The 12,633-nt window shown below is 36.3% G+C and overlaps 1 protein-coding gene across 3 annotated transcripts in view; it reads right to left on the bottom strand.

Annotated features, from left to right (window-relative positions):
• The window catches only part of NRXN1 (neurexin 1), a 425,606-nt gene that overhangs the window by 79,796 nt on the left and 333,177 nt on the right, over window positions 1–12,633 (bottom strand). For all 3 annotated transcript variants that reach the window (XM_042824415.1, XM_042824431.1, XM_042824423.1), the window contains 2 exons: window positions 11,158–11,247; window positions 9,392–9,711 (listed from right to left, as the gene is read on the bottom strand). In XM_042824415.1, coding sequence (XP_042680349.1) covers window positions 9,392–9,711; window positions 11,158–11,247 — 410 coding nt within the window. The remainder of the gene's footprint in view (window positions 1–9,391; window positions 9,712–11,157; window positions 11,248–12,633) is intronic.

Here is a 12,633-nt window from a genome sequence, read left to right as displayed (position 1 = left end):
GATAACCAGCCATCATCTCTCTTGAGTGAAATTGCTGAGTCTCACAGCTTTCCTCTTTATGTCAGTTCAGAGAATTTACTGTTCTACTTTGCATTAAAAAAAAAATTCATTTGAATAACTTTACTTGGCTTTTATACATATATATATATACGTATGTATGCAGATATATCTATATGCTAACAAAACCATACTGCAAAAGGAACATTTCAAAATAAAGCAGTTAAAAGAAAGAAAAACGATGCAAAGAAATAATGTACTGCCCACATGAAAATTACTTATCATGGAACTGCAAATCCTCAGTCTAGTAGAACCTATGAAATAACATGGGGACTATGGGGAAGTAACTAAGTCTGAAGCAATGCCAGTACGTGAACAAAGCCTGAAAATCAGCTATGCAGATTTGAATGTTAAATACCAAATTGAACCAAATACCTATATGCAACTTAGGTAATGGATTAAGTGAAATAAAGCATAAAATAATTAGTAATTTATTCAAAATAGACATATAACGTTGGCGCTACTCACAAGAAAAAAAGAAAATGTTTTCTGAATAAAATTTTTATATTAACTCTAACTGAACAGTGTCCTAAGAATTACTTTATTAAAGAAAGTGATCTGAAGTCCACAAGAACAGGTGTGCCTATGAAAAAAGCTTTATTCCTCAAAACAATAGGCGAGTAAGAAGGCTTCAGACATTACTGTTACAAGTCAAGTTTAGAGTAAACTTCAGTATATGGTGTGATTATACGACATTATGAATGCTGTATGTAACATACATCATATAGTCCTGGTGTCAAGTTCAATAAAACATGAAAGAACTTACCAGCACAGATGGGTCCTTGCCAGTCACACATATAAACAGACTGAACGCTGTAGTGTGCAGTAATCAATCTGTGAGCCACTCCTGTATGTACACCATGGAAACTTGCAATCACCATTTGCACCACATCTGCAGCATTGCTGACACACTGCTGCAGTACATTAGGGGTCTGCAAGCATAGTGGCACATTTAGGCTACCTGTGTTGTATTTCGACCTCATAGGACTCTTACTTTCATGCAGTTCTAAGAAATCATCCACAGAAGTATAGAAATAGAACTTAGTGTTATGTGAGTTCTGAAAGGGAACCGTGTGAGTCGAGCATGTAAAACACACTTCAGTCACAGGAATTCAACAAAGATAGTGAATGTGATCTTCAGGCTTATCACCACTTCAGTTAAGGAAACTGAATAGCTATTGCTTTCTTTTGATAGTAAAAGAGTTGCAAGGATTTCTACCTTGCAAGGCTGCTGTAATTAATGCGGCTATAACACCCAGGCCTTTTCATCTATCCAAAAAGCAGAAAAATGCATAGCAGTGTAATGACTGTACAGTTATGGGTCACTAAATCTACAACATCCTCTTGTTCCAGCTGAGTGAAATAATCCCATTTCAGTATAATCCTGATGTAATGATGTTTGTTTAGTGTGCCAAGATGCACTGAAGGGGAACAGCTGGCAGATACAGCATATGAGACACAGCTAAGCATCACATCATGAGAGGATTCTTCCTAAGAAAAGATATGGAAGAAAGAACAGAAGCTGCAAAGGGCCTTGTATCCTTTTTCTCCCAAATTAAACTTAAAAAACAACTTTGATTCACAAGCAATTAATCAACATTTCAGACAAGCGTCTTTAGGTTCTCTGGATACCAGCAATGTTGTAATTTAATTTATAAATGTGGGGTCTTTTTCTTCTTTTTTTTTTCTTGTGCATCCAGACTGTAGGAGGAATTTTCAAAGCAGGTTTTAGATACATCTCTCTGTTATGATGGAAAATGCATGGCTTGGCCTCACTATTGAGGTACTGGAAACCTATCCCACTTTGTTCTCTTTTTAATCTTTGCATTTTAAAAACGTGACGGGGAAAACATGGAGTAGAAATTTGCATCAGAAGACCAGGATGGCACCAAAAGTCATGCAATTTGACCCCTCTGAGGGCTTGATGTCTTTCAATTCTTTATGCCAAACACAGATTTGACTGCACTGGTTGAGGAATTCAGTACTTATTAGGAGGGACAGACAGACAACTGTGCAATCACATATAAGTCATACTTGAAAGCAACAAAGTAGTCAGCCAAACCAACACACAGGTTTTGTGAATGCACATCTAAACCTACCCTATTTGTCACTTCAGTGCTCCAAATGAGGATCTCACACTCAATAAGCAAATACTTTGCAGGAGAATGGGAATTTCATCTGTGACTGGGCAGCAAATATTAAAACATATCTAGAGAATTTTAGTTCTCATGGTATTGTATTTTAGTTTTTTAGAGATCTTACTTCAATTTCAAAATTAATAAAAAACTCCATTTGTAAGTCTTTCATTAAACTATGAAAACAATTAGATGAATCTGAAAAAACACAGTCTGATTGTTTAAACAGAAAAGCAAAAAACCATGACGTGGGTTTCATGTTCTGAGGTACATGTAAAATCTCTTTGGTTCTGGTCTAGAGAACCCTTGTCCTTGTCTGCATTGTCTTAAACCAAATTGATGCCACAGATGCCATAGAACTGGACTGGGGAATGTAGTACAGCAGCTACTTTTGGTTGTAGGATTCAGAGCATTCCAGAGCTGCTATCAGCATTTCAGATCCTCTTTCTTTAGAGAAGACGAGCACCAAGATGATCTAATTAATTTTACAACCCCAAGGAGTCCTAAGCTGCCTCTGCAAATAAGATGATGTTTCATCTGAATATACTTATTCAAAATCCAAACATTAATACACATAAGAAAATGAACACTGGGGGTATGTTAAACATTGTGACTATAAAATCTACTCTTTAAAGACATTTGGTTATTGAGATACAATGGAACTGCATGCCAAAACCTGAGAATTTGGCAGTGGCAAATACAGAATTGTTCTGGTTTTAGATTAGACAATAGTTTTTATTTGTTTTTTAAAGGGGGAAAAATATTCACATATTTTCTTAATCAATAGGGTAATAGAATTTCAAATCTTTAACTTCATATTTTCATACCTTTGCATGCTTGTAAAGGTATCTGTGTTCAAATACAAATTCTAAGAAAAATTTTAAAATTTTAAAATTCTAAAAAAATCTAGAAATGTCTTTGGTTAATAAAAACATATAAAACTCTTTGTATAAATGGCAGCCACAAATATAGGAAAAAAACATTTTATAGACAGTAATTCTTTTTTTGTTTGTTTTTATCATATAATGTGATATATTTTATGGTTTTAACTTTCAGAAAAACACGCACTGGTAACCAAAGAAATGCAAGACAAGGAGAGTTCATTAACTAATTAAACAGGGCTTATTAGCTTTTTGTATCAGCAGAGCAGCGTAACACAGCTGTGGGTTGCATATTAGCCTGCTCCATCATTCCACGTTGCCATGTTGTTTAAAAGTGTGGCTGCACAACCACTGAGAGCTGTGGGGTTGAGGTGACATGTCTTTGATGTTACAGTGTCCTGCTGGTCAGTCTCCTATGCTCCTATCTCTTAGCATACGACCAAAATGAGTGTCAGTTCAAGAGACCTCCTTGCACCGATGTCCCAGCACACCCTTAATGTACACTGACATGTGATCAGCTCTTGATATGTCCCAGTTACTCGAATTGCACTCCCCTGTTAACATAGATAGGACTGTTCAATGCAGATCAGCTGCAAGAGGAAGGCAGACCCTGAATAGCTCAGCCCCAACATATGCACAGAATTTTTAACTCTCATTGAGGTTAACACTTGTGCTTTCAGGATTCTGCCGAAACCAGCATGATACGTGATACTATTTTTGTCCCCAGAACAACCTCACATGACTGCAGAGGAACGAAGCCATTTATATACTTCTAGTTATAGTTCAACGTAGAGCCATAGTTTCTGTCATCTAGGGTCATGTCTAGGCATTGTGATCACTGTGATGCCCGATGCTCCGGGATTCATTATACACTAGTGAGCATCCTGTGATTTACCAGAGCCCTGGGAAGAGCATTGCCTACTGACCTTCCAGAGGAAGAAGCAACAGCATTGCAGACACAGAAAGAACCTACCTCCTGTGCATAAGGACACATTGCAAACCTTTCAGCAAATAACCTTAAACCGAGATGGGTGGAGAATACACTTCCTCCTATTAACTACACTGATTTCACATTGGTACATCTCCATGACATTGGAGAAAAATACCATTTAATATTCTGCGCAAATTCACACACTCCTGTAAGATTTTAAAAATTGAGCTTGTTCCCTGGAAGAAGTTGCACTGTCTTTATCAATGCTTGGTTTTACTTATTGGGCAAGGTGCTGAGCCAAGCCCATCACTGTTATGCTACAGTGAATACCACCTAAACCCACTGCTTCAATACATGTAAAGAAACATATGCATCATCTGATGTATGCCCTACTGAGCAACTGACCAAATTTCTGTTCATCAATTTAATACAAAGTCAATTTAATTTTGCTTGACCAAAAATCAGGGTTTATTGTTCCAAAATGTGCAATCATCTCACAATATATTGCAATTAATTGCTGGTTAAGTGGCTAAGTGTTATCAATAACAGCCACTCTGATGAGGACAAAGAGGACTGCCAGTATCCCTTATGGAAGATTAAAAAAATAAAACCTATTTTATATACTACTTTCAGAAATGGTTTCCAACACATGAGAGCAGGGGGTGCTGTGTGGATAGGCTGTCATAATCACATTTTTAGAAACTGATAAGAAACAAGCATAGTATTCTTGATTTACTATCCCTTCATTTATGACTGCCAGTTAATACAGATCCACATAGCCATGCCAAAGAGATACTAGAGACCTGATTGTGCTATCTTCATTCAAGAAAAACCCATACTCAAAAGTCCTTTTGAAGCCTTTCTGCTTCTGCCAACTCCTGCATTTTTTATTGCAAGACTTGCAGTACTCAGTGTTTTGCTTAACATTTTGGCTCCTGGAGTTATACAACATATGAATCTCCTTTATTTTCAGTTTTAAAAGAAGTTTATCACCTTCATGTTTGAATAGAAAAGCTTGCAAATGAGCTTTTTAGAGAATGTCAAAAATGAAAGTTAAAAAGAAGAAAGAACATAACAGTATTATTTTGCTGAATAACTTCATAAAGGAAATGATATTCTTAGAACAAATTCATGATTCCTAAGCCCCTGTGTATACTTGCAACTCATCAAAGTTAGCAATATAGGCTCTAACTTCACAGGAGCTCCATTCTCACAGCATTTAAAAGTAGGGGATTTCTTTACTCACACATAAAGGAATGCCACATCTTAGGAATACCTTCCAAAAAACTAGATTATGTCTCTACACTTTTAAAGAGGTCAAAGAGGATAAATATTTCTAATCTGTAGGGCATCTCACTGCAGAAAGGAGGTGGGTGGTCTTCTCTTCCTGCTTTGAGCTTCCTCCAGCCCAGTGTGGGTGGAATGGAGGAGCTATCCAGGAATTCTCAGCTTCTGCTCCAGTGGCTCTGGGTTCTCCCAAGTGTCAATGGCAAAGCAGAGAAAACCTTTTATCGATCACTGATCAGATGCTGGTTGCGCATCAATTGCCCAACTGGTGGCAGACTGGGCAGCTCAGCCTGTAAACTGTCTTCTCTAAAGAGTCTACCATAAGCATGTGGTGATCCTACAGGAGAGCTGGAGCTCAGAGACCACCATCTGAAGAGTCTGTATCAAAAAAACAAGCACTAAACTATTCCTCCCATGATGACTGCAAATCTGCACATAGCTTAACACTGAAACGCTGCACTAACTTCCTAATTTCCCTTTTTTTCTTCTTTTTTCTCTTTTCTTCTTTTCCTAATACCTTTTGCTTATTCTGCAAGCTATTTGAGGCAGAGGCTGTCACTTCCTGTGTGTTTATGCAGTGCCTTGCACAAAGGCTGACAGCTGCAGATGCTATTATAATCACAGAGAAGGGTGGGATTCTCAGGGCACTAAGGAAAATGAGGCATTCACCTATCATTGATGTTCAATAGGTCTTACGTACCATTTTCCACTTTGAAAATCTACAGTTACAAGTATAATAATTAAGTTGTCTATCACCACCAAAGCATCCATTGTTAAAATACGACACCGCCTACAAGCAGGCAAACCTTCATTGAGAGCAGAGTCACTAAGAGAAAAGAATTTGTTTAAGGAAGCACTAAGATCTCATTTGCTGAAAATCACTCACAACAGCAGTCAACATACATTCTGTAAGTATCATGTCTATCTTGTATCATACACTGCATTAGTTAGACACCTGCTGAGAAGAACACACTCCATCAATTGAAGCACTAACCTTGCAGGTTTCTTAAAAGAACATTTCCTATAAAAAGTGATTTAAATTATCTTCTTTAAGTATTGCAATCCTTAACTGAATTCAATACCTCTGCAAATGGAGCAAACAATTTCTGACTAATTAGATCTTTCTTTTACTCATTAAGTCATGCACTGGTTTGCAATAATGCAAGGTTTTTTTTTCCATTAGCAATTCCTCTTTAGCAACATGTTTTCCTCAGTAACCTAATTAATGCCAGAAAGGTAACTTTTCTTTTAATGCATTACATTATGTCAATGCAGTTGACAACTTTAGAGATTATGTATAAATAAAGGTCATTAAAAGGTGTAAAGGACAAAAATGAAAGAGAATACAAAGTGTAAAAGTAGCTTTTCCACGAGGATGAGTGCCCTCATCTCCAAGTGACATCAAGATGCAAAGTAATTACTCAGCACTCTGCAGAGCAGACCCGTGGGAGTCCTATGGGACACTAGCACATAAATTATTACTTTCAGGTGGAATAAGATAGCAGATATTAATGAAGAGAAGAAATCATGTACTTAATTTGATTTAGTAGCTTCCTAGATCTGAGTTTGTTGCATGAATAACACAGGAAACTGCAGACAAATTTCAGCTTTGACTGTGGGACATTATCAATCTTTTCAAATCAAACCATAGATCTGTTTGCTAACTACATTACAGTGCAGACCCTAACTAATTAACTGTATAGTTGTAATGACAACACAGATCCTACCAGACAGGGCGCTTAGACATACTGAAGCAAGCCACTGTGGACTATTAATAGCAAGAAGGCCTCAGTTGTAGACTCAGGATCTCATGTGCTTTGACAACATTAACACTGAACACTTCCCCTGGAAAGGCTGATTTCAGGCTCTTAGATACAGAAATATTCCTACCAACTTACTTCATATGGGCTGCAGCAAGGACTTAGGAAGGCTAACACATGAGCGAGACTGTTGTAAACCTTCACCCATGCGATGTGCTTTGGAGAGATCCTGTGCACATTCGTATGCTCCTGGAACCTCCCTGTGCTGGTGGGGCATTAGGAAGCAGGTGCTCACAGCACTGTGGTGTGCTCAGATCAGCCGGGAGCAGCTGAAGGAATGGCAAAGTGCTCTAAAAAAGCAGTATAGATGAAGTTGATAATGGCCACACCTTATTATAGGCATTGCAGTCTGGAAACAGAAGATCTTTAGGAGATCTTTTTCCAGAATTATCTATTTCCTCTCTTCAGAAAAATATAATACAGCAGTGGGAAATATTTCTGGCAACTGATGCCAACCTATACAGCAATTGTACCAATAAACTCCCATCACACACAGATCATGCAAGGTCCAAACTATAAACTGTCTCTGTTACACTCTTACTCCCAAATTGTGCCTTGGAGTTACCTGAGAAAGTGGCTGGGAATTGTTAGGATAAATTTAGTTTAAGTCTTTTTTGAGGGAGCATCAATTTCACCCAAAGTCTTCCACTGTGCAGGGATGCACTGTTCTTTTAGATTGCTCTTTTCTCTGGGAAATTCGGTTTTCTTCTGTGTCATTGCAGTAAAATACCGAGCAGACTAGTTGGATAATGAAGTGGGAGATGCTATTTAAACACAATTAATAATGAAGAAAATTTATTGCCTGTTTAATAAAAACACTGTAGCTTACTGCAATAGTAATTAAAAAAAAAAAAACAACAAGCCTGCAATCTGTGCTTACAGTGCATGCCACATTTTGTTCCTTTTTTTTTTTTTCCTTTGGATTCTCAAAGCAAGCAAGGAAAATGCATGAAACCATGTTTACTGGAAAAGACAAGTAAAAAAGACTTTTTAAATGCTCACTTGTAACTCAAACGTTCTTCCTCATTTTAAAAAATAATAAATTTTACATCACTCCAGTTTCCAATCCTTTGTATAAAGTGTACGTGAATAATACAGACAGAAAAGCTCCTGTCAGGTTTAATGCCCTGATCAAATTCAAACAGTGTGTTGAGATTTTACACAGAAAACAGGCAACTTGACCTCAACCTCCCAATGTAACCATCATGTTCTCCTCCATTCTTGAGGAAATTAACCTCATTCATCACATCATGCTCCTGTTCCTCCCTATGGCTTGTGACACTTTCTTTGCCTTTGTCCCTACTTGGCTCTCTGAGTGTAGCTGTCACAGCTTCATGGCATAGTGGGTCACAAACAAGGATGTGAACCAAGTGAACACATGAAAATCATTTGTCAGTGTTTTTTGTTTTTTTTTTTGTGTTTTTTTTCAAACATATTTCAAGCACACAGAAAAATTATATTAAAAATATCTTCTCTGACAGAGAAATGTCTTGGTAAATTTTTAAAGCTCGAAGTCAGAATGCTGTTATTCAGAGCAGCAGCTCTTAATTCAGCAACCCAAATTTTCTGAAAAAGGAGAGGGAAAAGCAAATTCCCCTACATATTATACAGAGATCCTGACAAAACATGAAAGCTACTAAATATATCTCTAAATTCATGAGATGCAAATAACCTCAGCAAACAGTAAACAGCTGCCTCTGGCTTGAAGCCTGAGTCTCCCACAGTTCAGAGTTGTCTTAATTCCCTTTGCAGTCATTGCCTCTTCTGAGGAATACTGCTCAGAAAGATGCTAAATCATGGGAAATGATAATTCTCACTTTCCAGTTTTTGGTGTGTTTTTTTTTTTTTTTTTTTTTTTTTTTTTCTGTCTTCTCACCTCCTTCCTGTTCAATTCCCATTTTCTATCTCTTGGAAAAAACACATGACTTGATTCATTATTTCTAATTCCAGACATCCAATTCCACACTGAAAATAGTCAATACTAGCCATCAAAGGAAGAAATCAAATTTTTTAAAAAATGCACCATTCTGAAGATGGACAGCAAAGCAATTACAAGAAAAATGTGAACTGAGAAATCTGCCTAATTTAGACGAACAGCAAAGTTCTTCTTTTCCTTCTAAATGCTGATGAACATCACACTCATGAGCCATGTGCAGAACTTTTATCTGTAACTCAGACATTTCTTCAGTGGGAACAACTGAATCCATAGAATGAATGCAATATAGGAAGCCATACAAAAAGATGTGAAAACTTTTGCAAAAGATAAAGAAGCTGACTAACCTGGCCAATAGGTTCCTTTGTCGGGGCCTTCCCTCTCCTAGCGGTGCTTGTGGCCAAAGTGGTGGTGGTTTCCATGACTGATGTTGACATCTCAGACTGCATCGCTGTGGCTGTGGACTCGGTTGTCATGGAGGAAGGCACTTCACCAACAAGTCTCACATTTCCTTCTATCACGATGTTGGCATCATTTTCTGCTGCCATATTCAGAACTTTCAAGCCATTGTAGTAAAGACCAGAGAGCTGGCCTTGGAAAGGATGGCCCCGTTCCTTGCCTCCAATTTTTATGGTTGCTTGGCTATTGAAGATTGTGAGTTGACGCCCTGTGAAGATAATATTATATACATGCAAAAATGTTGACTGTGAAAACAACACTCTACAAGAATGATAACAGATTTTCATGGAGTGAATAATGACAGCAATAAACTATAAGAAAAAGACTTGACTCATAATTCATTGCTTTTTAATGAGGTGTCCATGAAATGCATAAATTTTGAGAGCATTTGCATGTTCTAAAATTGCCATATTGTCGGGTTTTTTTCCCTTTTCTTTTTTCTCTTTTTTTTTTTTTTTTTGCTAAAAGGCCAATCAAATATATTCGTAAATGTTTTCAGTACTATAAGTGACACCCCTCTACCTTTTACCTGAAAGCAATGCTAAGCTTTTTCATGCGTGTCAAGGTTGCCAAGATTGCAATTCCTTAAGATTACTTTTTCTTCAAGGACTGCCAACACTCCAAAGATTTTTCCGTGTAATTCAGCATTGAGTCTACAGCTTTAAAATGAGTTTATGTATGTATAGACATATGCAAATATGTGTATACACACGGAGTTTATATGTATGCAAACGTAACTAGGTTAAGAGAATTTTTAAAGGATGTTATGCAGTAATCCGTCATATCTCTTTATAAGTGAATGAAATATTTATATTTTTTAATTAAAGATTTCCTTTTTGTATTTAAATGCTTATTTTCCTTCAACAAACACACTGGAAAGAAACACATGGTTCACACTGAGTATCTTAGAAGCAGATTCAAAAATAGATGTGTGATTGGCTTTCAGCAAGGCTATCAATTAAAATAAAAGATTTTAGATGTAAAAGCGGCTTCAGAAATGATACACATACCGATGGAGAAATCATGGCACATTTCCATTCAACAGAGAAATCCTCAGCAACAGTACCACTCTTAGTAAATAGAAGTCACTTTAGCAAATTGGTTTCTGCTCACAAAAAGCATGCACACAACTTTAAGCTCTGTTTTAATTAGTGTTTGTTCCAAAATCCCCTTAGAAGGTTGCAAACGTTAAAGGGACTTCATTTTGATTGGCAATTCATCTTGCCCACTATTTAAGATACCTACACTTTAAGCAAATTTTTTTTCAGGACCGTAATGAAGATATCGTAACTACGTATATTTTTAGTTAATAATTTAGATGCTGGAGCATGTCATATAATCTATGAACGATTTATAATTTTTTGTTAATGTTTGCTATGCGTACCTTCATAGATTGAGTTAGTGGATTATATTTAACAGTCCCTTTAACCTTAAGTTAACAGGGTAAGGTTATTAAACAGCTGGTACTTCTAGAAATGTATAGAAATTATTATACAAGGTATGCAAATATTACTCTATATTTTACTTTTTAAAATTTGTTTTAAATTTAGTTTTACTGAAATTTATTTTTTATGTTTATTAGTGTTACAATGAAGCACTACTTGGTTATGTTCAAATTATTTTTTTATTTGAAGTTTTAATCAATGTTTTTTACCTTTGTCGAGTAGCCATTCATCAACTACTCGACCAAGTCGATATGGAATTCGCTGTCTAGCAATCGCCAGGCGCTCGTTATCATTGTTTCCTTTAAAGTTTAAAGAGACATTTCATTGGTTAAAATCTGTAAGGTCAAAGGTTAAAAGTTAATACTTAAAGCTTGAGCTATACAGTTGCCACATGATTTTTTGAAATTTGGAATTTTAAAAAGCGCTACCTGGAACATTTCATGGTTCAGACTTTTCATTCATTCATTTATTTTATTTTAGCAAACAAAATTATTCCTATGTTAATTGAAAATTAGAAATCTGCATTTGAGCTAGGTTATTAAACTTATGTTAGAGACAGACCCAAAAAACAAATTTAAACATCATAGAATGGCTTTACAAAAAAATGATCATTGACCTCAGGGTTTTGTCTTTTTTGATGTTTCTTATTAACTAGTTAAACATGTTCAGGTGAAACAGGTTTAAGTTCTCCAAAGACATCCAACCTCTCACTCCAGGTTAGTCATTTAAAGAAGAATAACACAAGTCTTAATCACCATTTAAGGCACACTTACTTCTGCTGTCTACAAATAGACCTGCCGTAACCTTATGCCCTAGTCAGAAAAAAATACATTCTTATTTGCTTCACTTAAATTCCAGAAATCCAAATAAATAGTACAGAACAGACCATGGTATTCACCATTTTTACATTCTCATAGGACAGGCTGACAACGTCTAGAAGGAACACCAAGGCTTTGACAAAAGTGACTTGCTGAAAGGTAACCTTGTTCTGAAACATGGAAACACTTTAGAATTTAGCAAGAGGCCATCTTTAGTGGAGTTTCATAAATTAAGAGCAATCCAGAACTCAGCAATGCAAAACATAAGCTTGTCATATTTGCAAACTCTCTTTTCCCAGTCTTGATTTAAGCATTAAGATTTAAGCAATCTTTGATTGCTTGAAATAAAATCACTGCATAAAAGAACAGCAATATAGTAAGGAAGATATCATACAACAAAGAATAATTAGGAAACTACTTCAAAATGCTTATTTTTAACTATAAGATTTTTGGGTTTTAATGATACAGGTATGATCATTCAGAAAACCATCCATTACCATCTTGTATTTTAAATTTCTCTTAGGAGAATGGTAAACCTAATAATTTCCGTCGATATACAGGTTTTGTGCAGCAGTAGTATTTTAGACCAACAGTACCTTTTTCCTCCATTGTATTGGTTCATAATAGGAAAACCCTGATATATAAAAATAGCTGGATGAGTAAATGGCCATTATTCCTAACTAAGTACCCAATTCAAAGTCAATCTTGCTAGCTTTAATGTACAAACTGTCTTGAACCAGCAAGGAACCACATCCTGTATGTGCGCTAGAATGGGAAGTAGAAGATGTAGTAGCCCATGAAGTGCTCACAAATACATTTACATGAGCTAGAAAGATCTTATTGCTAGTTAGCAGAGCAAAGTATTAC

The sequence above is a fragment of the Centrocercus urophasianus genome, unplaced genomic scaffold (assembly GCF_019232065.1).
Source record: "Centrocercus urophasianus isolate 14NV4802_14NV808 unplaced genomic scaffold, USGS_Curo_1.0 seq_10, whole genome shotgun sequence".
In the NCBI taxonomy this organism is placed as follows: domain Eukaryota; kingdom Metazoa; phylum Chordata; class Aves; order Galliformes; family Phasianidae; genus Centrocercus; species Centrocercus urophasianus.
The sequence above is the reverse complement of the archived record's forward strand: the minus strand, read 5'-3'. Positions and strand labels throughout refer to the sequence as shown.